At 40.0% G+C, this 27,301-nt stretch overlaps 1 protein-coding gene across 1 annotated transcript in view; it reads right to left on the bottom strand.

The window, feature by feature from the left end:
• Positions 1-27,301, bottom strand: part of agmo (alkylglycerol monooxygenase) — a 280,222-nt gene that overhangs the window by 102,174 nt on the left and 150,747 nt on the right. Inside the window, exons 4-5 of the mRNA XM_055661881.1 lie at positions 8,326-8,429; positions 1,903-1,998 (exon numbers count right to left, since the gene is read on the bottom strand). Coding sequence (XP_055517856.1) covers positions 1,903-1,998; positions 8,326-8,429 — 200 coding nt within the window. The remainder of the gene's footprint in view (positions 1-1,902; positions 1,999-8,325; positions 8,430-27,301) is intronic.

Raw genomic sequence — 27,301 nt, 5'->3', positions numbered from 1 at the left:
TTTTGGGCAAAGCCTTATTCTAAATGCCAAACAGCACATGTGCTTCCATTTCTAGCATCTGCAATAGTTCTCTTTTTGATTCATATGTAGTCATCAAAAGTTATCAAATAGCAGATAAGCAAGAAAATCTAGTGTTGGATCTATTCTGGTAAGTACATTTCCAACAAATATTTGAAAGTCATAATTTACATTCCCTTTTGACTATTTCCCATAAAATATATAGCTATGAAAACAGAAACTAGTTATGATTTAGCTAAAGACATGAAACGTGTTTTAAGACTTTTCATGATAATATATATATATATATATATTGAATCACAAACGACAGGAAATATAGACAGATAAAAACAGCTGAACATACACAAAATCATGTATGTGGCACTGTGACAGAAGTAATGAAGACCGTGTGAACTTCCCAAAGAAATTACAATTTTCTGAATAGAAAATGTCCAGCAATTTCTGCTTAGGTTTCAATTTCTAGCATCTGCAAAAGTTCCTTCATACAATTTCAAATGATTCTGGTTCTCCTATTTATACAACTTAGACTGACTTCAATTTCATTACTTGAACAATCTTACACTAACTTATTTTAACATTTAATTTCTTCTGCCTTCTTTCTCACCAGAGGCTTTTCTTCTTCTTCCCCACTACTCAGCATCGTAAAACTTTCCAGTTTCTATGGAATGCCATAAGTATGAAATACTGCTTCATTTTCTTTCTCCTTAGACACTCAAATAAACAGCCATGCATTTCCGCCAATGCCCACACTCACAAAGCTATAAACTGGATCACAATGCATCATTTTTTTTGGCATTAATCACATAAAATTCAATCTTACCCAGAGTAGATTGGCCGATAATCAAAACTGCATCAAATCAAAGCAAAAAATCAGACTGGATATTTCTGTGCATGAACCATATTTATTGTACCTGATCTTTTTCTGGTATTGGCCACTGTTGCACACCAGATTATGTTATTACCAATGCAAGTGAGAGCTTAAAATACCACATTATGACCATTGCAGTTTCAGTACATTGAAAGAAAAAAAAAACTGTGCTAATTTGATGTTCTCGGTATTGAAACGCACACTTTTCAATGAGACTGACAGACATTAATGAATAGCTTATAGAGATGACCGGAAGTTGCTCAGATACTTTCAAAATCCATTACTCTCCAAACTGATAGGAATATATTCTCCATTATTTAGTGGCTGAGATACTCATTATATGGGTGCCTCAGTGGTAACATAATCAACAGTCCATCATGGTAGGTGCTGTTACAGTTGGCACTGGAGAGTTCACAAACTGCAATTAGGTACGCCAGTTGTTCTCAAATCAGGCCTTTGAATAATTCAACTATAACTTCTTCCTTTCTTTTTTCCAACATTTTGATTCAATAACTAATATTCCATGATACTTTTTGATTATATTTTACATCTGTACATATGACATTGAAAGAGCTGGGTACAAAACCCCCTAACATCCACTGTAAATCGAACTTCATTTAAATATACGGTTAGGGTTTTCCAACTTGCATCAACATTGAAAACAACACAGATCGTCTCCTTGCCCATCCTCCCAATGAATAGCTGAATATCCATATCTCAGTTTGTATGTACTGTGAGCTCAGCCAGAACAATAATTCCCACCATTTCTGAAACAAGATAAATGTGTTTTGCGAGCATTTATATTTGAATACTAATTTGTTCTTTAATCGTACAAAGACCACACTGGCCGTTTAGAAACCAAAACACTCATGCTGTGAAAAAAGCATGCAGTGCAGAATCAGAAGTTTTGTTATCAGCCACCAATCTTGAACCCTGACTCACACAAGCACAAGAACATAGCTGAAAAAAATACTGACTTAATAAAAGGTGTAAATATTTTAAAACCATTATAATACCTCTGTGTGAATCCAGAACTGATACAATAGGTTAAACTGGAGATGTACAGCATACACCGAGGGAGGTATGAAGAGAGCCATTGGAAGATTGAAGATCTGGAAACAAGCAAACATTGTCATAAGTCAATCAAAGTTTAAAAAAATAGTTAATCGCTCACACAGATTTAACTCAAGCTGTTATAAGATCAAATCTGTGTTCAGTTTTACCATAAAGCAAACCCAGCAAATCAGCAGGAGCATTTCTTAGCAATTCAGAATGAGCCTGGGGAAGTGACAGTGGCTGGCTGTGCATGAAATATTGTGTTCCATTAAAATTACCATTCGATTTATGTAGCTCATGGTGAGTGAAGTAATTTAATTTAGCTAACTGTAGATTCTTCTCTTGTTTTACCTCTCTCGGTTTCTTGGACCAGAGTAATGCAACTAATAAAGCAGCTCTCACACCATTAGAGGCCTGGGTTCAATATTAATCTTAGATATTGTCTGTGTGGAGTTTGCAGGTTCTCCTGGTTTCCTCCAGGTGATCCGGTTTCCTGCCACATCTCAAAAACATGTGATGTAGATTGGTGGGTTAATTGGCCACTGTAACTGGCTCCTTGTGAGTAGTGAAAGGATATTGAGAGGATAATAAATGGATTAACACAAGGTTAGTTGATGAAGGTGACTGATGGTTGAAGGGCCTGTCTCGAAACTGCATCTCCCCATGAAACTATTATTAGCTCAGATGGTGAAAGTCATTGGAATAAAAATAGAAAACGTTGGAAATAGGCAGTATCCCAGAGAGAAAAGCAGAGCCAACGTTTCAGATTAATGGCTTTTTATCAGAACACTTTGATGGCATTGGAATGTTCATGCTGCAGTCATTTCAAAGTGCGAGAGGAATTCCAGGGTAAATGATTACAACTCATGCCCTCTTATCTTGTGCTGCAAAAGGAGGTGATCTTTCTCTTGCACGAGGCCTGTCCAGTCTTCGGCCATTCAGAGTTTGGCTACATGCAAGCAGTATGATGAGGTCATACAATATTATCATTGAGTCTAGAATGATGGCAATGAATACTGTCAGTGTGTCTCCTATAGTCAGGCTTTCTTGCAGCATGATGGTAACAAAATGGGAACAATTATTGTGAACTGATGCAATTGGTTCAACGTCCTTTTAAATTGACAATTACTAAAGAGGCTGGGTGTTCTCAGGAATTTAACAGTTGTGCAGAGTGCAATAACACTATGACCAGTGATCTGAGGTCTTTAGAAATGTGAGCATGATCTCAAGGTAGTGAAATTGCAAAATGCCAAACAGCAAAAGGGAAGAGCACATTTCATGCCTTGAGTTTGAGAAATATTAGCCATTCACGGCTGATATGCCAAAGACACATATCAGTCACAAAAAAAGGTTACACTTGGGAGAAATGTCAAGATGGATATATCTGCTTGACTTACTGCGCAGCTCCAGTATTATGTTCCATTCAGTCTTTGTAAGAGCAATGGGAACTGAACGTGGCTGTGAAAGTACAATTAAAGGTCTGTAATTGTGCAGGTTGAAAAGCTAAATGGGTTGTTGTGTTGGAGGCCTCAATTTCAGAAGTAGCCGTGGGGATATTTTATGATAAAAAAAACTGAAGATTTTTGTGCAGCTGGTGCCCAAGTATTTGACAGAATCACGAGGAGATGATTAATTACCATTCTGACCTTGCTAAGTAACTCTGCTACTCCATATCCATAAGTATACCTCACTTTAGATATTTTTATGTGAAGGCCATTTGATGAGGAGCTGCAAGGTTTGCAACTGGGAAGAGCTGCTGCCATGAAACCATTCAGCCTCTGAGAATAATTCAAGACGCAACATGCAATATAGGATTTGTAAGGTGCAGCCGGTGAATACGCAATGAGGGGAAGTATTCATAATTTTACAACCTTTGACAATGATGACTAAATGGACTGAGTCAATTGGACTTTTCTTCTCAAGTAAGTCCTTGTTGGTTTATTCTGGCATTTTTCAGAACTGAATTGGGAGTTACAGCCTGCTGCTTCTGGAAGAAAAACCCCACATCCATCTTATGTTATGCAACTACCTGAAAATCATTATGGTGCAGTGTGGCTGTAATGTAAAACAGGAATCGGTGATCATATCTCACTGAGCAAAGAAAATTTATGTTAGGCTATGATGCCTGAAAGGTGAGAGGAAGCTATGACTGGGTTGAGATGAATTAGTCACGGCAGTTGCCAAGATTCATTCCAAAGGTTTTCTGACGGCCTATCAACACTGGACATTGAAAAAAAACTCTCTTCCTGTTAGTGAATATTTGTGGTGAGAATGGAAGCCTGAATGATCACATGCATGTGATGTATTGCAGTTTGGGAAGCCTGTAATTGCAGCATTTGTCCATGTGTATTGTCCATCAACATCTTCTTGTTCATGTGTGCTAATGGAGATATAAATGTCTGGTGAAATCCAGTAGAAATCATGGACAACTATATAAATGCAATGGTGAGCAATAAACCATGTTATGTGACAGCCTGATGCAACCCCATAATTGAAATTCTGATTTTGGAGTATATATGGGCAGCATTGGACTTGAGATCATCAAAGATCTCGAACATGCAGAGTTATTGACCATGTACTGGGAAGTGGGACTAATCCTTGTGTATTTTAGGCCTGTATGGCCATACCTCTGTACCATATCTTCTGTGCCATGCCTCTGTACGATTCCACAAAACTAGAAAGGTAATGGTGTCGAAACAAGGAAATTCAGATTCTAGTTCACAAAAAACGGACACAAGTGCTTGAGTAACTCAACAGGTCAGGCAGCATGTTCTTCCTGGAGAACATGGATCAGTTGAAGAAGGATCCCAACCTCAAACCATGTTTTCCAGGAATTCTGCCTGACCGCCGAGTTATTCCAGCACTTTGTGCCTTTTAAGCTAATGCTGTGGATGCATTTGACTTGCACTTCTAAATCACATGCAGTTCAGTTTAGTTTAGTTTATTGGCAAATGTACCGAGGTACAGTGAAAAGTTTTAGTTGCAGCTTGCAACTTGTTGCAGAATTCATACCAATGATTGCAAAACATTTGTTGCAAAATTGCCACAGTTTGATAGAAATTGATGCTGTTAGAATGGTTCTTTGGACCATTCACATTGATGAAAAAAATAGACAAATTTACAATATTTTATAACATGACATTGGATCAATAAGGTAATTTTGTTTTCCTTTTGCACATAATTCATAAATGGACAATGGACATAAAATGCCCAAAATAATTATTCAAATCTCATTTGAGGAAAATTCTAATAAAATAATATTGAATGGAGGTTATAAGCATACAAAAAGTCTGCAATTGCCTAAACAAAATTTAAAGAACTGAAATGCTATGGAAATTTTTGTTTGCATATTTATATCAATTGCCATATAATATTTTTGATACTTATGACGGGGCCATTTCCTAATTTTGATCCCCTGATGTCAATAATTAGTTATATCATGTTGTCATGTTAAACAAAGGAAGATATAAATCCTTTCAGTCTGCCAGAATAATATTCTTCAACTCCATCTTCATGAATTACCAGTAAGATTTTTCCATTTACTATGCAAGCCATTTTCTAACATTGCTAGCTCCAATCTAAGTATATTTTCCATATACCAAACTTAACAAGAAAAGTTAAATCAGTATAAAGTGGCAAATAATGTCCACCTATATTTCACTGAAGTGAATGAACTGAAAAACAAATCATTATTGCCATCAGTCTGTACTGAACTGTGGAAATGTGTTTCACAACAAGTGCTTTGCTGGCATTCATTTAAATTCTTCATCTATTTTGCATGAAATTTCAATAAGATGGAGAAGATTTTAAAGTATCAAATTCCATCAACGTTTTTTTTTAAATAATTTTCCTATTGGACTATAAAATTAAGATATACATTTACTTAAATAGTCTAATAAATAATTTTAAAAAACTTAATTGATATGAAAGTAGGAATTATCCAGGGATAAAATATCAACCATAATTTTGGGGTCTCTATAAGGCAATTCCCAAAATGTGCCCCTTGATGTCTAAGCTTTCCATCAGGGATGTAATTCAGTAAATTGGTCCGAAAATGTTTAAAAAAAATAAATGTGCTTTTGTAGGCTATGATAATTGATATAAATGCCCGTCTGATTTTAAATTATTTTCCAATTCTGAACAAGTACTTTCCCCAATTGCAATCCTGTCATCATAAAAATGCTCTTGGGTAGAATCCAATGAGAAAAATACAAACTGTCCTCAGTTTTTTGATGACCATCAGTGTGATATCGATGAATACCTTGGAAAAAACTGAATTGCTGAATAGAATAAGCAAAGGAAAACACAAACTAATAAGGAAAGAATGAAAGTGAAATGCAAAATGAACAGTGTTTCCATTTCTAAAAATGAGATTTTAGAAGTGGTCCTTATATTTTTGTTCATTGTGCTAGTAATTCCTTTCAATTTTTAAAAATAATGTAGGTGAATTGAGTTAAGGTAAAATATGGTAACATAAGTGACATAGAGGAAGGCACCCTTCTGCACACTCCGCTGTTATGCAGATGGGTGGTAGAATCTGAGGGGAGTTGTAGAGATTGCAGGCAAAATTAAAATTGGGATTAATGTAAGATTAGTGTAAATGGGTGTTTGATTGTCAGACCCTTAGCGGGTTGAAGGGTTTGCTTCCATGCTGCATCTCTCTATGACTGAATGGGGTGTTTGCACAAAAATGTTCAGTTGTGTATACGGTTTATACAAATAACTATGAGTGAGTAGGCCCCTCTCGGTCATGACTGACCATGGGTGATGCATCCTGGTCGGATGCAAGCCTGGGCGATGTCATGTAACCATATAACCATATAACAATTACAGCACGGAAACAGGCCATCTCGGCCCTACAAGTCCGTGCCGAACACTTTTTTTCCCCTAGTCCCATCTACCTGCACTCAGACTATAACCCTCCATTCCTTTCCCATCCATATACCTATCCAATTTACTTTTAAATGTTAAAATCGAACCTGCCCCCACCACTTCCGCTGGAAGCTCATTCCACACAGCTACCACTCTCTGAGTAAAGAAGTTCCCCCTCATGTTACCTCTAAACTTCTGTACCTTAATTCTCAAATCATGTCCCCTTGTTTGAATCTTCCCTACTCTCAGTGGGAAAAGCTTATCCACGTCAACTCTGTCTATCCCGCTCATCATTTTAAAGACCTCTATCGTCCCCCCTTAACCTTCTGCGCTCCAAAGAATAAAGACCTAACTTGTTCAACCTTTCTCTGTAACTTAGTTGCTGAAACCCAGGCAACATTCTAGTAAATCTCCACTGTACTCTCTCTATATTGTTGACATCCTTCCTATAATTATGCGACCAAAATTGTACACCATACTCCAGAATTGGTCTCACCAATGCCGTACAATTTTAACATTACATCCCAACTTCTATACTCAATGCTCTGATTTATAAAGGCCTGCACACCAAAAGCTTTCTTTACCACCCAAAATACATGAGATTCCACTTTCAGGGAACTGTGCACAGTTATTCCTAGATCCCTCTGTTCAACTGCATTCTTCAATTCGTTACCATTTACCATGTACGTCCTATTTTGATTTGTCCTGCCAAGATGTAGCACCTCACACTTATCAGCATTAAACTCCATCTGCCATCTTTCAGCCCATTCTTCCAAATGGCCTAAATCTCTCTGTAGACTTTGGAAATCTACTTCATTATCCAGGATGGAGGACAGGCTGTTGCCCATGCAACACCTCCCCCCTCTCCATGTCGCTGATCGATCCAAAGGAACAGCAGGGCTGTTACAGTTTGGCATGCCATGGCAGGAGCTGCCAGAGCGAGGTTGTAGCCCACGACAAACTGCCTTAGGGGCTCCGACTCCGGATTTTCTTGAGGTTTACATCCTGGAGCCTTTTCTATGACTAGATATGGCCACAAGGCAGTGGAGGTTTTAAATCAGAGTTTTCCCTCTCCAAGATGGACTGCCTTCCCAGGCTGACGAGCCCCATCTGTCCAAGACTCGTGGGAGCGGGAACGTCTACCTTCCCGCGCAGGTCTATGGCACCTGCCCACTGCCCAAATAACTATATTTACTATTAATATCTAGAGCCTGAATTACAAAATACACCAATCCACCATTATAGACTTTATATCAATATAAAATATACTCTCCGAATAGGATTAATTGGGATTAGACATTTGTACTCAGTACTATAAATATCCATGTGGCTACAGTTCAAATACCTTTGTATAACAGACACATTTGATAAGCATCATCGCAGAAAATCCGAGAAGCTGCCTAATTAGATTAACAAGTTCTTTGCACTTTTCAACTAAGCAAACAGGCAACATGTTTCTGTCGTTAACGATGACAGTGGAATGCTAGTGTGACATTTCAGAAATGACATACCCAGGAAAAGTATTTCTGTAATATAGACTGCCGAAGGGCTGTAGACAGGTTGTAATCTTCAGAGCTGTGATGTGCTTGATGTGCTGCCCACATGATATTCACTTCTATAATCAGAAAAACATGAAGAAGTTTCACAAGAGTGTATTGTAGAAATACATATATTGTTTGCATACAATCAATTTAAAGAGACATTGTCTAAAATTTAAACAGCAAAATCTTCTTGGACTCTTTTGCAGACCTCTTAGAATCTCTTCGCACAAATTACAGCATTGGAACGGGCCTTTCAGCCCACAATGTACGTGCCAAACATGATACCAAATTAAACTAATCTCCTCTGCCTGCATATGATTCATATTCCTCCGTTCCCTTGTAATCTAAAAGTTTCTTGAATGCCACTATTCAATCTACCTTCAATACGATACTTGGCACACAACACTCTTGGTGTAAAAAACACGTTCCATTCATCTACTTTAAACTTTGCTCCGCACATCTACTTTTAACTTTGCCCCTTAATCGTTCACTTTTGGAACTCATACTGGTTCTTTTTACCATACTCTGGAAAGGCAAGGAAGTCAGTTTTGCTGTGGATTTACACAGCACCTTTAGGAATATGGTATCGCAATTGCTCTTCGCCATTGGTCACCTTTCTCCAAATGTGTTCTGTAATGGACAGGAGAATGAGGTGAGCTTAAATCTGCGATTATAAAATAAAAACAGAAATTGCAGGAAAAAGAAACAGGGTTAACGTTTCAGGTCAAAGATCCTTTGTCAGAATGGATAAGCAGACAAAATAAACTTGTTAAATTGCACAAAGGATGGAGGACTGGAATGTCTTTAACGAGGTAAAACCGAAGTGGGCATGGGGATAAACTATTAACATGTTTTTTTTTCGTCAATGGGTGAACAGGAATAGTTAGAGAGTGTGATCACAGACAAAATAATGTTAGTTGTGAAATGCAGACCAGGGGCAATGATAAAACAAAACAGGTTTAACCAATATCACGGGACGGTGACTGATATGGATGGAGAATTTAAATTACTTAAAGTTGTCTAGTTTAACGTTGAGTCCAAAATCCCAGCTTAGTTGACAAGGACAAGGTGGGACAAAAGGCCCGTTTTCATGCTGTGATTTTACGACACTACTGCCGTGGGCCAGATCTCAAACAATTGCGAGATAGACTACAGAAAGGAGATAGAACACTCAGTAAAATAGTGTCAAAACAACAACCTCTCTCAATATCAGCAAGATAAAGAGCTAGTTATTGCCTTCAGGAAACAAGGTGCTATACACACACACCGCAGCTAGCCTCAATGGTGTCAAAATGGAGTGATTGAGCTTCAAGTTCCTAAGTGCCTAATCACCAACAATTTGTCCTGGACCAACCATCATAACACTGTTGGCAAGAAAGCCCACCACACCTCTACTTCCTAAGCAGACTAAGGAAGTACAGCATGTCTCCAACGATTTTGACTAATCTCACAAGATGTACCACAGAAAGCATTCTCTCAGTATGTATCACACTGAAGATGTGTAAATGTAGTCCAGGCCATCACACAAATTAGCCGCCTCCCTATCAACTCCATTTACACTGCCTCGGGAAAGCAAGCCAATCAAAATCAAGGACCTTGTCACTCGGGTTATTCCATCTTCTCTCCTCTCCCGCCGGGCAGAAGATACAAAAGCTTGAAATTATGTAAAGCTTCAACACCATTTTTATCAGACTACTGAACGACCTTCCCATTAGCTATGGTGTAATCTTGATTCTCAACTTACCTCATTGCAGACCATACACTTTTTAAAAATCTGTGCTTTCTCTATAACTGTAACATTAGACACTAGTATTTTTTTCATTCCCTTACCTGTACTTGTACTTATGCATAGTATGATTTGACTGAATAGCACGCAAAGTCTTTCCCCATATATCCGTACACATGACAATAATAAAGCAATGTCAACACCAACATCACATACCATCAGGGTGCAATAATATTCTTTGTTCACATGAAGCTCATAGAGTAAACAGTGTACATGAGCAGAGTGGTGCGATTGTACTGAAATCTAAAGTTGTGCAAAAATAAATATTAAAGTATGGAATATCTGAACAGGGTAGAGCTAAGGGTAAGTGTACGTGGTAATGGCTCTGGGTATGGGGTATGAGATAGTTGACAGTAGTGGGGAAGAAATTGTTCTTAGATCTGAATAAGTACTCAAGCTCCTGTACCTTCTTTCGGAAGGTAGAAGAGAGAAAAAGAAATGGTCAGGGTAGGAAGCATCTTTGACAATATTTCCAGCCTTCTTGAAGCAATTCATCATGAAAATGGACTGCATAGAAGGATGCAGTAATGAGTCTGTGATGGACTTGACTGTGTTTACCACTCTCTGCGTGTTCAGGTGGTCAAAAGCAAAGCAGTGCCATACCATGATTAGATGCATCCCATCAGAATACTTTCTGTAGTGCATCTGTATAAGTTCACGAGAGCACCTGGAATGACGAATCTTCACATGTGCCTAAGAAAGAAAATGTGCCAATGTGTTTTTTTAAATCACCGCACCACTGCTGATGATATGCATGCCTAAGAACTTGAAGCTGTGGACCATCCTTACAGCAGGTGTTGATAAGGACAGGGTGTGTGCCTTCAGCCACTAACCAACTCTTTCACCTTGCTGGTGTTAAGGGCTACTTTAGAGAGTCCGCAGAAGTGTCCTGACACAAAACGTCACCTATCGGTTCTCCAGAGATATTGCCTGACTCTCTGAGTTACTGCAGCACTGTGTCTTTTAGGGCTTGGTGTTGTCTTGACACCAAGAGATAACATTTGTGATTTCTTCCCTGCACTTCATTTCATCCTTGTTGTTGATTCAGCCGACTGATTGAATGAAGCCGACTGACATTGATTCATTAATAAACTTAAACATCAAATTTGTATTGTACTTAGCCACACATGATGGGTGCACAGACAGAGGAGCAAGACACTGAGTGCATTTTGCTGAGGGACAGCAGTGTTGAAGGTCAGGGTGAAGGGAAATGTTATGATCAATTTTAACCAACTGAAGTCTATTGGACTGGAAGTCTAAAAGCCTATTGCAGATGTAAGCTCCAAGACCCCAGTCCAGAAGTTTAAGATGAGCTTATGCTGTATTATAGTGGTGAAGGCTGAACTGTAGTCAAAGAATAATCTCTTTACATACGTGTACTTATTGAGTTTGTCAGGAACACGGGTACAGATGTGAGCCATTACCATTTTTTCAAAACACTTCAATATTGTTGATGTTAAAGCTACTATGTGGTGTTCATGAGATGGGTCACTATTTTTCTTGAGGATTGGAATGATGGAAGTTTCCTTGAAACAGATGGGGGCAATGGACCGTCAAACAGAGAAATTGAAGGAGTCAGTGGAGACAGTGACCCATTTTCAATCAAATCCACGGTGTTTGCTCATACACATATTGAAAATTTCACATGACCCCACTATTTTAGTGACTTTCTTTTCATCGTACATTGCAATGTCATTGTTAAAGAACAAAATACTTGTCAGATTATTGTCTCATATTAATATCCAGCACTCCAAGGATTAGGAATGGATTGGTTGTGAAAATTAAAGCGTTCCAGAAGTAACTTTTGAAAATAATTCTTGATTGGATTTGTGTACTTTCCTCTGAACAATTTATGAACCCTTTTTGCTTCAAAACTGCTGATTTAAGCCTATTAACCTGAAATTATTTGGATTTGAATTATATACCCAAAACAATATTTCCATAAAATCTTCTAAATAGAGTGAAGATGTCATTGTGTGCAATCTAAGCCAGGTTCCATAAAGAAATGTAATGATAAGAGAAGGAAGATAGGACAGATAGGACTGTGGCTGAAGAGTTAGTGCGAAGGGCAGGGATTCAGGTTTATGGACCATTGTGATCTTTTCTGGGGCAGAAGTGACCTGAAAAAGAGAGACGTTGCATCTGAAGTGGAGGGGGACCAATATCCTGGAGGGCAGTCAGGGGTTATGGGCAGAAGGCAGGAGAATGGGATTTAGGGGGAGAGATGGATCAGCCATGATTGAATGGTGGAGTGGACTTGATGGCCTAATTATGCTCCTATCATTTATGAACCTGTGAAGGGCAGGTTTGCTTGAGCTACTCAGGGGGGTTTAAACTAGATTGGTAGGTGGATAGGATCCTATGCAGAAGTAAGGCAGGTTGGAGGCTGGATGTTGATGTAGAAGTCAGTGGCAGCAAGGTCAGTAGAGAGGACAGACAGGAGCATGGCATGGAGTAAAGAAAGACAGTCAGATTAAATTCATTTATTTCAAACTAAGGGGCTGACAGGTAATGCAGATGAACTCGGGCGTGGTTAGGTTTGTGCAACTGGGATGTCAAAGCCATTACAGAAACCAGCTAAGGTACTGACACCATAATATTCCAAGGTACAGTTGCCACAAGCTTTAGAGGTGGGGGTATATGAAGAAAGGGGGGGTTCCTTTAATGATTAACGAAAACATCGCGGCAATAGTCTGAGATGACACACTGATGTTCGTTCAGTGAGGCTCCAAATAAAAAGGCAATGATCACCTTGTTAGGATTGTACCCCGGGTTGCACAACTATGCCAGGGCATTGTAGACAGCTGCAAGACTAGTTAGCGTTGTCATACTTGGGGATTTTATCTTCCCCAATATAGGCTGGGACTGCCATAGTGCCGAGGGCTTATATGGTGTGGAATTTGTCAAGCGTGTTCACAAAACATTTCTCAGGTAAAATGTAGATGGCCTGAAATAAAGGGGACCAAATTTGACTTACTTTTAAGGTATTGGGCAAGGCAAGTGAATGAGCCATTTGAGGCCAGCGACCACGTTTATTTTATTTTTTTAATAATTATGGATAAGGACAGGGCTTGTCCACAAGTTCAATTCTAAATCATTGTGCCCACACAACCACATTTATTTGGCGGCACAGTGGTAGAGACCCGGGTTTGATCCTGACTACTGGTGCAGTTTGTATGGAGTTTGTGCCTTCTCCCCTGATGAGCGTGGGTTTTCTCTGGGATCTCTGGTTTCCTCCCACACTCCATAGATGTACAGGTGTGTAATAATTGGCTTGGTACAATTATAAATTGTCCCTAATGTATGTAGAATAGTGTAAGTGTGCGGGGATTGCTGGTTAGCATGGAATCGATGGGCTGAAGGACTGTTTCCACGCTGTATCTTTAAACTAAACAATAGACAATAGACAATAGGTGCCACTCAATGTGATCATGGCTGATCATCCCCAATCAGTACCCCGTTCCTGCCTTCTCCCCATATCCCCTGACTCCGCTATCTTTAAGAGCCCTATCTAGCTCTCTCTTGAAAGTATCCAGAGAACCTGCCTCCACCGCCCTCTGAGGCAGAGAATTCCACAGACTCACAATTCTCTGTGAGAAAAAGTGTTTCCTCGTCTCTGTTCTAAATGGCTTACCCCTTATTTTTAAACTTTGGCCCCTGGTTCTGGACTCCCCCAACATCGGGAACATGTTTCCTGCCTCTAGCGTGTCCAAACCCTTAACAATCTTATATGTTTCAATAAGATACCCTCTCATCCTTCTAAACTCCAGAGTGTACAAGCCCAGCCGCTCCATTCTCTCAGCAAATGACAATCCCGCCATCCCGGGAATTAACCTTGTAAACCTACGCTACACTCCCTCAATAGCAAATTAGTGCACACAATACTCCAGGTGTGGTCTCATTAGGGCCCTGTACAACTGCAGAAGGACCTATTTGCTCCTATACTTGATTCCTCTTGTTATAAAGGCCAACATTCCATTCGTTTTCTTCACTGCCTGCTGTACCTGCATGCTTACTTTCATAGACTGATGAACAAGGACCCCCAGATCCCGTTGTACTTCCCTTTTTCCCAATTTGACGCCATTTAGATAGTAATCTGCCTTCCTGTTTTTGATACCAGTGGATAACCTCACATCTGCAAATTTGCAAATGTTACTTTGAATCCCTTCATCCAAATCATTGATGTATATTGTAAATAGCTGCGGTCCCAGCATCGAGCCTTGCGGTACTCAACTAGTCACTGCCTGTCATTCTGAAAGGGACCCGTTAATCCCTACTCTTTGTTTCCTGTCTGCCAACCAATTTTCTATCCATGTCAGCACTCTACCCCCCAATACCATGTGCTCTAATTTTGCCCACTAATCTCCTATGTGGGACCTTAGCAAATGCTAAAAGTATACTATTAAACTAAAAGTATTTTCAACATGGTTCCGTTGACTTCAATTTATGCAGGGTTAAATTGCCTTGCTCATCTTCAATGCAGTTTTGATGGCAAGGGCAACCACTCTTGCTTTGTCTCTAACGTCCTTTATTAGACCAAGGCCATAAAGATGTCTGGAACCAAGTGTTCTTGATGAAACTGAAACTGAACATTGGTACACAGGATATTGCTACGTGTTGCTTGATAACATTATTATTCATCTCATCTATCACCTTCCTGATGTGTTAGCAGGTTACTGGGGTGGTAATTGTCCAGATTGGATTTTTTCTTGCGGATGGGACAGATACGGATGATTTTCCACTTTATCAGGCAGACGCAGATGGGCGGGAACAGTCTCCATTAACATGCCCCTTTCATGCCTGCAAGATTTATTTTTATTTTGTCATGTATAATTACAACATATTAAACCCTATAGATTGTTATGGGAAGTTACAATTTTAAATCATGCCTGAATTTACACTCACAGGTTCTTTTCTTTTCAAAATTGGCACAGATGGAGATTAAATGAACAATTCCGAACAGGCAGTTCAACATTAGCAGCAATTAAATCCAAATTAACACTCTACACCTCTTTATTCTTGTATAATTATCACGCTTGACAAACAAAAATTCTGCATTGAAACAATCATGAACTACCGATTATGAACAGTAATATCAGTATAATTGCCTCTGCAGTAACTTTGGATTGAAAACAATATGTTTTTTGACACATTTCAGAAATGTTAAATACACTAACCTTCTTTTATGAATTGCAGATTCAAATGTGATGATAAAAGTAATATTCTCGTTTGAGTAAATTCTCCTATCTCTTTTTATTGCACTGCTAACAAAACACAATGAACCTACTGCCAAATTTCACCTCAAGAGAGCAGCAAGCATCATCAATTTTTATTAGCTTTTTACAGCTACACGTTCTTTACAAGTTTCCAAGTGGGGTTCACATGAATTATGAGGATAATTATACTTAAAATAGTCAAAAGTGCTATTTCACTTTGCCTCAAACCATAAACTCCTAATAAAATACAGATTATGATGTTAATAAAATGATATACTTATTTTCATTACATTGAAAAATGCATGTTGTAGAGATTACACCATTATAAAACAGATGTTTAAAGATATTTCAATTTTTCTAACAGCATCTGATTGTATTGCAGCCAGTAAAACTGGGCTCATGACACCTTGTAGAAGACTATAAGTGTCTAAAGTGACTCATTACTAACTTTGTTCTACTTCCAGCATAGAAAATCTCCAAATGCAGGGGTTCAAATGGAATCAAGGTAAAATAATAACATAAAAAAACAAATATATATCCATAAATATATATACCTCCATCACTAAGATATCCACAAATTCTGCACAGGGATGCTACCTTATAAAATTTACCAGTCACAATAGATATTGGGACCAATCTCACTGGTCAAATTCCCTTTTCATCCATCATCTATTAATTTCAATAGTCATTCGGTCTAGAGGTCCAGTTTTGTTGTCCCAATACTTTACAGATTCCCATAATGTGGACTGGGTGGTGGTAAGACCCCCCTAATGCAGTTAAGATCCATTCACAATTTTTTCTTACTTGCAGCAGCACAGCAGAATACATAAACCTAGTGCACTGTAAACAATATAATAAACGAGAAAAAAATTTTTAGTGGGTGTATATATACACATACTCACACACACATACTCATATACACACACACTTTTTGCAGTCTTCATTTCTCCTGGGCATTCAATTTGCCGAACCAAGCGATGATGCAACCAGTCAATATGCTCTCTACTGTACACCTGTGGAACTGTCACCTTTCACAAGCTTGATCTGGTCCCATTATGCTTCTTGACCAAAAGCTTGAGTAGGGATTTGTTTCTACAGAACCTATAGAATCCTGCAGCAGAATATTGTGACAGAGAAATGAAGAAGTTCGAGAGAGAATTAATGCATGAATTATGAATGTGACATTTACCCACCAAGAGCATTATTTTTCTCGTGAACAACTGGATACAATTTCCTAAATGGTATAGTGTAAGACAAGGACACATAGAATAGGTTGCACATTTCACCTGAGAATAATAATTCAAGACTTTTTCAAACTTGGATCCACCGTCACCATCAGATTCTTTACAAGGAAAGGAATTGAGAGGAATGCTTTTATATGCAAGATATCAGGAAATTATCCAGATTGCTTTTGCCTGCCACCTAGTGATAGATTTTTTACTGAAAGAAATTAATGAATGTCCTGTTTACTCTATTCAGTGTTTGGCTTTCAAATTAAAAGGAGAAAAAAGCATGAAAGTAAATTTCTAAAATATGAAATAAATATTAGGTAATACAGAAAGTATGGAACGAACAGAATAATGCGATTGTGGAGATTCACTGAAAACATCTGGATGAAATCCTGTCGATTTTCAAGCAATTCACATTAATGCTATAATTTAGATACAAACAATTGTAAAAATGTACCGAACCAGTCTGGAAACATTCAGAGATTTAAACCTGTGCAATATTAAACAAATGAAATAAAAAGATCCAGATTGCAAGTGGAAGCATTTCACTGAGTGAAATGGAGCCAGTCTAAACAGTCTGCTCTCCCAACTAAAGACTGGCAAATCAATTAGCATTTATCGAGGGAAGAGTTCCTTTGTGTGCTGTATGCAATGGAGTCATAAAAATGTTTACAAAGAACACTTTGTGATTTACCACTTACAGTGCCCAAAGGAAATCTCCCTCAAGTCATTCCAAGATAGATGCAATTTGTTTTTGTTTGAAAGATTTTAGTAGTAATTCCTTTGTTTTTCAAAACTCATGTAGAGAAAGAAGTAACCGCTGTCAATGTCAGCATGTATTGCCAGTACCTAGCTGCTCTAAAAAAAACTGTAACAAAGTACTTCTTTCTTTAAGCGCTGCAGCCCATGAAATAGAAGTACTTCCATGGTGCCTAGATTACATTGAGGTTCAGATATTGCTGACTTTATAGCTGAGTGAAGCGAATTCCAAAACACTCCATGTGCATTATAGATGATGACAAAGCATTTGGTGAGTCAGAGAAAAGGTTCCAAACTCTGGTCTACCTCAGACTTCACTTCAGAGATACAGCATGAAAACCGGCCCTTCGACCCACTGTGTCCACGGCGACCAGCGATCACCCCGAACACTATCCTGCATACCAAGGACAATTTACAATTTTACCAATGCCAATTAACCAACACACCTGCATGTCTCTAGAGTGTGGGAGGAAACCGGAGCAGGCGCAGAAAACTCACAACGTCACAGGGAGAATGTACAAACTCTGTACAGACAGCACTCATAGTCGGGATCGATCCCGGATCTCTGGTACTCCACCGGTGTGTCACTCTGCTGACCCCATACTCTTACAACCATAATTCTTCTGCAACTGGTCTACTTAAAATTCAACTCATGTTGACTTGCCCAGGATATTGCCCATGAAGGATTTTCTGGAGGTCATGTCCTAGAGTGCCAAGGAAGATTGTTAGCTTTTATGTCAATATCAGTTTTATTCGTCACTTGCACTGTAAAAGTGAAATGAATTTGCCAGCAGCGGTACAATGAAAAAAGGACGCACAAAAATGTAACACATACATCCACCGCAGCATTCATCTCTGTGGTGGAAGGCACAAAATTTGGCCAGTCCTCCTCCATTTACCCCGGCGGTGGTCGGGATCTCAACCCTTCGCAGCCGCCGTTGTGGGATTCCAGTGAGTAGACAGGTAAAGTCCCGGTAAGTCCAGAATCGGTGCTTCCCCCGATGATGGTATTTGCCAGCTACCTTTTGATTGGTGTTGATGATGGTATTTGCCAGCTACCTTTGAGCCACAAACATCACCCAAGCTCCGTTTTTTAATCTTTCACTAAATGGGCCCAGGCTGCTTTATTGTACGAGGAGTTGTGAACAATGCTGAAGTTAGTGAACATCTGCAACTCATACTGTGATGCAGAAAAGATCAGCAATGCAATTACTGAGGAAAGTTGGACCAAGAACACTGTACGGAAAAAGACCTACAGCAAGATCTTGAGGTTGGAACAATTGGTTTGCAGTAATCACAACCACTCTCTTTGTGCGGGCGCCGCCAGCTATTGTGGAGTTTTACCTCCGATTCGATAAACTGGAGCACTTTGTTTCATTTATCAGTCAACTACTGCCTTGCTTTCAAGGGTAGCCACTGTCATCTCACCTCGGAATATGAGTTCTTTGCTGCATGTTCAGATCAAGGCAATAATGAAGTCTCGACTCAAGTGGTTCTGACATAAAACAAATTAAGTGTCTGTGAGTTGGTTATTTGTGAATAAGTGCTGTCTCAGAGTATTGTCAAATTGCTCTTCCATCACCTTGTTGATGTTTGAAAGAAGTCTAATTAAGGTGACAAATGGATGTTTGAAATTGCTACTCATCGAATCAGAAAACGACATTCCATGGATCCAGCCACCTGAATCAGCAGGAGTGAGTACTCAAAACCCACTCATAGTCATGGGCATTGAAGTACTCTTTTTTCCCCCAAGAGGTATTCAATATGAAAGAGTATCAATTTATCAAATGGAAGCATGTTAGGATACCAACAGGACCTGTACATGTAGCATTCTCCCAGACACTGCATGCTGGCAATGTACTTCTTGCAGCATTCTCCACGTGTCAAAGAGAGGTGTACTGACTGCATGGAAAAACAGACAAAGGGATGGACTGGATGCCTCTGGGGCACAAAACCAAAGCCTCTGGCAGTCTGGCTTGGCTGGGATTGCGGTTTGAACCTTGCCATCCCACTTAAGAGCTTGACACATGCACCATGAGCCTTTTCTTAGACATGCCCTTGCCTTTCCATGCCACATGCAGTGTTTCCTGTACAGGTCGCTCCTGCATATATTATTCTCTCTCGCCCTCATTTACATCAGTCCCTGCCACGGTAGCCCAATCTGCCAGGTAGGAGTGAAGGAGGTTTCCAGTATGGATCTCTTTATAAAGGTTTACTGTGGTATCACGTTGAGGGTGTTGTACAGGGCAATCCCATGGAAGTACTTTTAAAGTGATTCATGGACCCCTTGCCCACAATTATTTCTGCGACATGAAGGAGTCTGACCAATGTGAATTAAATTTGAGGGGTTGCAGACCCTGTGTATTTGACGGGGCTGCTCCTCATGCTTACTTCCACCCCATGTTGCAGATGTTTGGTCACCCGATACAAAGTACCTTTTCTTTGGTCTGATGATGGGCCCTGGCTATTTATAGGGCAATGCATTGGGAATGTGAGGGATTCATCTGAGCCAAATGCCTACCCCCCTTCCAAGGGTACACATGCACACACATTGGTGTCAATGGAGAGGAAGCATGCAAGGTCTCTGGCTTTCTGGAGGCATTCCAGACCATAGGACATCAAAGAGACTGGAATAAATCCTAGACAGAGAAGGTGGCATCTTGATCTACAATTGTTGCAAACATGATAGATAAAGTTTGTAAAGTTCATATTTTTTTAAAAGAGTACAGGCTTGATGGGGAAGGGTCACAGTTTAGGGTTCTCCTGCCATTGCCCACAAATTAGTTAAAATTTATGTTAAAACTCCTTGAATATGTAAATGGTGACAACTGATAATAAGTTAATTAATGGAATTGCATTGCTTACTCTGAAAATGTTGACTAGAACATTGTGTTCATATATTTTTTAATTTTTTAATGATAAAACAAAATTTTGAAATGAAAACAAAAGGATATTTCCTTGTCCATGGTTGAGTAACTCAGTGGGTCAGGCAGCATCCATGGAGAACATGGATAGGTGACATGGTAGACACAAAATGCTGGAGTAACTCAGCGTGAGGCAGCATCTATGGGGAGAAGGAATTGGAGACGTTTTGGGTCGAGACCCTTCTTCAGACAGTGTGAAGAAGGGTCTCGACCCAAAACGTCGCCAATACCTTCTCTCCATATATACTGCCTCACCCGCTGAGTTACTACGGCATTTTGTGTCTACTTTTGATTATACCAGCATCTGCAGTTCTTTCTTAAACATGGATAGATTACATTTTGGGTGGAGACCTTACTTCAGACTGATTAAGGGCAGGAGGGGGGACATGGAAAAGGAGAGAGGCAGGACAAGGCATGGCAGGTAATAGGTTGGCATAGGCAAGGGGGGGTTGATAGACGGATGGTCAAATGATTGGAACAAAGCCAGAGATAAGAAAGGAAGGTGTGTGAGAAAAAAAGTGTGTTTTATCATTCCAGGGAATTAGCTATTTGGATATTATCACATTAAGCCATTTTTGTGCCAATTTTTGTAAGTACATTAGAGATACCTTAAGCACGTTAGAGATACCTTGAATACACCATGGCTATTTACAAAAGTGGGATTGAAACGGACATCATGTAAATGACAATTTTTAAGACGCCGATTACATTTAGATACTTCTCTCTTAGTCTCAATGACACAAATCTGAAATCTCTATAAGAATTCACAAGCAAGTTCATGGCAATACAAACATGTGTAAAGCAGCCCTTGTCTATTAAGTTACAACTGAAGTCCAGGTTAAATATAAGAAATGAGAAATTGTGAACATGATGCAGGACATGTACACAGGTGGGCAAAGAGAGAGAGAGAGAGCGGATGAAAAAAGGGGTCAAAAAAAGTGAGGGAAAGCGAGAAAAGAGATATAGAGAATAAAAGAAAGAACAGAATGAGGGAGAAAGAAGATTAGGAAGTGAGAGTAAGGACTGAACTATGGGGAGCAAGTGGATGGGAATGGAGAGGCAAGTTGAAGAGGAAAATCAACATTTGTAATACCTTTCATGACCACAAATTGAAACTTTAATAAGTGTGTAGTGGTGACTTAATGCAGTGCTGTGCAAAGATCCTATAGCGGAGCCTTTGGTGCTGCGAACCTGGCGAACAAGGTTCCAGCTAATGATCTCTCTTAACGTGCTCCATTTGATAATGTATGCAGCAGCAGGAAGGATTGTTCACCAGTTCTAATTAAATGGATCATTAACAACCTGTAGATTGATTGTCCATTGATTTCTACTGACTGGTGTTATGACTCTGCAAGTATTTAATGTTTTCTGGAACTCTTTATATTCCCTCGTCTAAGGCAATAGAGTGCCAGTAGTTAAAACATTTTTTTTATTGACTGCAACTTCTTAGCAGAAACCATTTGCTCCCAGGGTCTGTTGGGCTCATAGGCATTCTCCGTGGAGTACAGCAGGTCTGGAAAATTAGGATAAAGCACACAGAGTATTGGATCAAAAGGAAGGAGGCACTTTGGCAGATGGCCCCATAGCAGAAACGTCCACATTGCGGGGCTGGAAAATGGAAGTATCCCAAGCTAATTCTGCGACCACCATCATTTATTGCAACGTGATGGCTCCCACTGATTGTTGCCGGAAGCTTGTGTCCTTTTCAGGATGGACGATGATAGTGATGTCAACATTTGAAACATGGAAGATGGACACGAAAGATGAAGACGTTGGCAGATGAGGGTTTTCAGCATGAGGCCACATTTGCCCAGAATATTTTAGAAACATTTCTCTTCACCTAAATTTCAGCAAGGAATTGAGTATGTGTACATCTGGATACAAAATCACGGACAGACCCATGGAATGCTGCTTTGTTAGTGTCAGTTGCCTTAAAGCCAAAATAACAGGAACAGGCCATTTGGTCTACGAAGTCCACACCAACCATCAACCTCTCATTTAAACTAATCTTACATGAATCACATTTTATTTTATTCTCTCCACAGTCCCATCAACATCACCCAGATTCTATCAGTTACCAACACTCTAGGAGTTATTTACAGTGACCAATTAAGATACCAACTCGCACATTTCTGGGACACGAGAAAAAACTGTTAAACCAAAGGGAAAATGAAGGTTCAGGGGCTTGACACCTGCATTTAGCACCACAGCTCCCTTGTCCAATCATCTTTGCAATGTATGTCTGGAAGCCATCCTGACCTCTATCCCACAGCATTTATTAACATCTGCTACAGTTACAGTGTGTAACGATTCACCAGATCAATTCAGAGACAAGATGAAAGGTCATCAACCTGAATATTTTATCCTGGTTCTTTCTTTAAAGGTGGTGCCAGGCTTACTGAATAATTTCCTGTTGTAATTTCAGATTTTCAGTGTCTGCTGTAATTTGCCTTTGGTTTCGCCTATAAGGGGTGTAATTTGAGATTAAGGTATACGATTTAACTTTGATTGCTACCGTTTTGCTGAGGAAATAAGCAAATGATTTGCATGCTAGTTCTCAACAAATATGTAAGTCAACATGCAGAACAAATATGCAATGTTTCCTGTACCAGAAAGAACAGGCGTAGGTTAAACATATGTTACAAAGACCGTGTTATCTGGAACTATTTAACTTTGCCTCCATTTTCTCGTTCAATAATAATCTGAACAAACAGGCTGACTTCCACTGTAAATCAACCCTCTCAAAATATATTGCAGACATAAGGCAACAATAAGCAATAAAAAAATATTTTATTGGGGAGGGGGGGAGGGGGGGGAAGAGGGGAGAAGGAGTGGAGACAACTTTTAATAAGCGAGAGATACACGGCTGTGAAGCTCGGCGGACATTTAACATTAACGGTCGGTTATCTTTGGTTCTGAAAACTACTGCTTACATTTTTTCCCCCAATGAGCCAATGAAATTCACCGTTCAGCACCGGCTACAACCTACGAGAAACTCAGAGAACCTTCGACATTGTGGCAACGGACTAGGACCTCCTGGCAACCCACCTACGGCACAAGAATTCTCGCTACTCTACATGGCGGCTTCATTCATGTTGAAAAATTTGCGGAGACCATAATGAGGCCGCGACCAGAATGCGGGAGCTCCTCGTGACCATGAACACGACTCCCCGCGAACATGTGGTGACCAATGTGGCAACTGCACAGTCTCCTGCAGTCACCTAAAAAGTCGTCTAAGTGGGACAGGCCTATTAGAAGCTAACTTTAATGTAACAAGGCAAAATGTTTAAACAAATAGGAAGGAGGAATCTCCACAGATGGGAAAAAAATAAACTTTAAATTAAAATTTAATTTGCACTTTGAATCTAAATACGGTGTCATTCATTCCTTCCATGTAAATATCTTCAGACATTTGTCTGACTGCTCTAGACTAATTGCAGAAATCATTGCTTTATTTTCATTACACCATTCCCCCACTTCTACTGAAGACTTTGAGTGGGGCAGTTCATGGCCGATAACCAACCACAATATGTCGCTGACAGAATGAGCCTCTATAGTGGGTATCAGAGTATAAACTGATCACAGGAGCCATTACCATCAATCCTGATCCTCTCTTCACCACTTGTCAGCATGCACATCCGAACAGCAATTACTGGCTCATACTTGGAGACATGGTTATAGATCTTTTGAGTCTGACTGTTGCTCTCATTACAACCAGTTAACTCAGCACAGACCAGACTGAACCAAACACCTTGTGGTCTGTTTATCTTAATTCCATATTCAGCAGTGGAGTTGCAAATGAATCACTGGTGGAACCATCTGGGTTTGATGGCCTGATTATACGTCTGTGTTTGTGTGGGAGTGCTGGAAGTAGAAAACGTGTCCCCTGACTAACAGTTTGTAACATTATATAATGTAAGTTTGGTGATAGGTTTCAACCCTTTTTCCCCACTGAATTTCCAAAACAATATAATGCAGTTCCGGGTGAAAACAATTTTTCACTGTGTAGTACAATTCCCTTCTCAGCATGAAGAAAGTGGGATGAAAGAAATATTCCTCAGTAATCAAAAATCCTCGCACAAAAATATGTGCAATTTTGGGTCAGCTGTAGATATATAACATCACACATTCGTTGAGTTTATTATCAGATGCAAAAGTATGATGAGGTATGCTACAATGAAAAATGTTGCTTGCAGCAGCATCATAGCCATGTATTCTCAGACAATACTTCGAACATAAATTATACAAGACAGTGAAAAGAAAAATGCTTTATAAAATAAGATATTCATGCAATCCATATAACAAAAGTCTCATCTTGACCACTTCCTGTCTGCGCTGTATATTGATTTTAGAAAAAATGAAACCCTATATCGCCATGATTTTTGGCCCTTACTCAAAGTCCTCCTCCGCTGAGGCAGTGCCGAGGATTTTTCCGATTGATGAAAAATGAAAAAGGTATGAGTGTTTAAAAAATCTTGAGATCAGCTGTCAATCAACATGATGAAGATAACACCCCTTCGGTGGGGGGCAGGATTATAAAACCCCGGCTGCCTGGATGTGAGTCAGTCACTCTGGAAGATCGCGAGGGAGAGGCTACAAATGAGTTGTTTGGCCTGCCCTGTGCTTGAAACTGCAATGGAAATGGAAATGAAATGAAAACGCAATGAGCTGTTTGGCACAAAAGGCCCATGCCAGGCCAGGAAAAGTCCACAAAAAGTGTCTTTCACTGAGATTTCACACAGATTTATTTTTTTTAAGAGCCCCTTCGGCCATCAATAAGTATTCCTCCTGCAGGCATTAAACCTCACCCCAGTTTTCCCCCCTCCCTTCATTGCCCCCCTGTGGGATCCAGGCCAGGATAGACTTTCCTCCTTCATTGCTGTGATCTGCAGAAAAAGATGAAAAATGTTTAAAATTGATTCTCCACCCTCTCCCCCTTTTCTCTCACAGAGTCTCTCACCTGTTTTGGGCAGAATTTCTGGCAGTTTCTGAGCTGCCAGCCCACCAGGCCTGAGTGACTGAGCTGCCAGCCCGCCAGGCCCGAGTGACTGAGCTGCCAGCCCACCAGGCCCGAGAGACTGAACTTCCAACCCACCAAGCCCAAGTGACTGAGCTGCCGGCCCACCAGGCCCGAGTGACTGAGTTGCCTGCCCAAGAATCCATTTAGCCCACATTGTCCATACTAGCCCTCTGGAAACCAGTCCCTTCGACCCACAACATCCACACTCGTGCTCCATAAACCCCCCCCCCCCCCCCCCCCCCCCCACCAATGGCCACCAATATTGGAACTGGTGGAGAAGTGGAATATAGCGTTGAGGGACCAGCCCTCCCGTGTGAACATGGTACCCAACGGGTCCCACTTAGTCCAGCAACACAATTAAAAAGAGTGTGTGGTGGTGCACGAGAAGGTCCGTGTGTTCCATTGTTGAGGCTAGTGAAGGGTTGTTTAGGTTGGTTACCAACACCTGATCGCTGTCAGAAAGGAGCTGTTCCTGAACTTGGTGGTGTGGGACTTCAGGCTTATGAATAATAGCAATAAGGCAGCATGACCCAGATGGTGGGATTTTTTGATGATAGATGACCGTGCCTTCTTGAGGCACTACCTCATATACTGTGCTTTTGATAGTGAGGTGGATTGTGCCCATAATGAACTGAGCTGAGTCCACAACCCTCTGCACCCTCTTGCATTCTTGTGCATTAGAACTGCTGCAGTTGGCTTCAATGCAACCCAATGCATCCACTTCTACTGTAGTCTGGTAGAATATTTGGTGATGTGCAAAGGGAGCTACAGAACCCCAAGTCTTGAAGCTTGGTGATGAGTTTTGTAGGGGATGATAGTGTTGAATGCCAAACTGTAGTAAATGATATATGTATTCCTGTTATCCAGATTAATTAGCATTTGCTGTTGATTTGTGGGGTGATAGGAAACTGAATTGGATCCAAATAATTTCTGAAGCAGGAGTTGATTCATGCCATATCCAACATCTCAAAGCACTTCATTACGATGGATGTATGAGCTACTGGACAGTAGCTCTTACATCCATGCTCTTCTTGGTCATCTTGGGAACTGGCATGATAGATACTCTTTCTGGCTCTTTGACTTCGATGTATATCTGTAATTATTTGTCTTCTGTGGCAGAGAACGTCACAGGTTCATCCCACAGAAGCAAGAAGTTGAAGATTTCCATGAATAAGCCAGCCAGTTGGTCCGCATAGATCTGCAGCACTGGCTGGGCCAGATATGTTGGCTGGGCCAGAAGCTTTGCATGGATTTATCGTATTGAAGAATGCTCATTACACCTACATCAGCCTGCAGACATTCTCTGGGCTTTACCAATTGTACCATCGCTTTACCAACCGATGATTAAAACTCTCCATTTTGATGCAGTATTCGACAGAGGCTCACCAGCTAGGGCATCTCCAGAATGGATCTGACTGAACGATTCCTCCCAAGTTAAATGTAAGGTGAATCAGGAAATGGAAATTACAATTATTAATTAAATGCCAAATTAGATTAAATTATATATTTAAAAAAATAAAGGCAGGGAAACAAAAGAGGATTGAGAGACATGTCACACAAGTAGCTGTGTTTTTCAGCAAATTCTTAAGGGATGTCACTCTACACTAGTAAAAACTGTCTCAAATGAAGCTGTGAAGGAGAAACGCAACTGAAAAATCAATGTTTTAAATTCCACCTTTAAAGTCGTTGAAATTTGCTGTCCAATTTACACTTGAGTAATACTGAGCGCTGACACTTCACTACTACTTTCACTGCAAATTCATCTTCATTATTTTCTTAATCCAGCTGTATAATATCATCTTTTCAGATATATTTCCATATATCATAAAGTGCCACTATGTATTAAATTGCTCAGAACAGTTATCCACTCATATTATGTACTTATTCATTGTTCAGGATAGGTGCAGTGCCCTCCATAATGTTTGGGACAAAGACCCATCATTTATTTATTTGCTTCGGTACATCACAATTTGAGATTTCTAATAGAAAAAAATCACATGTGGTTAAAGTGC

The sequence above is a fragment of the Leucoraja erinacea genome, chromosome 2, assembly GCF_028641065.1.
Source record: "Leucoraja erinacea ecotype New England chromosome 2, Leri_hhj_1, whole genome shotgun sequence".
In the NCBI taxonomy this organism is placed as follows: Eukaryota; Metazoa; Chordata; class Chondrichthyes; order Rajiformes; family Rajidae; genus Leucoraja; species Leucoraja erinaceus.
The sequence above is the reverse complement of the archived record's forward strand: the minus strand, read 5'-3'. Positions and strand labels throughout refer to the sequence as shown.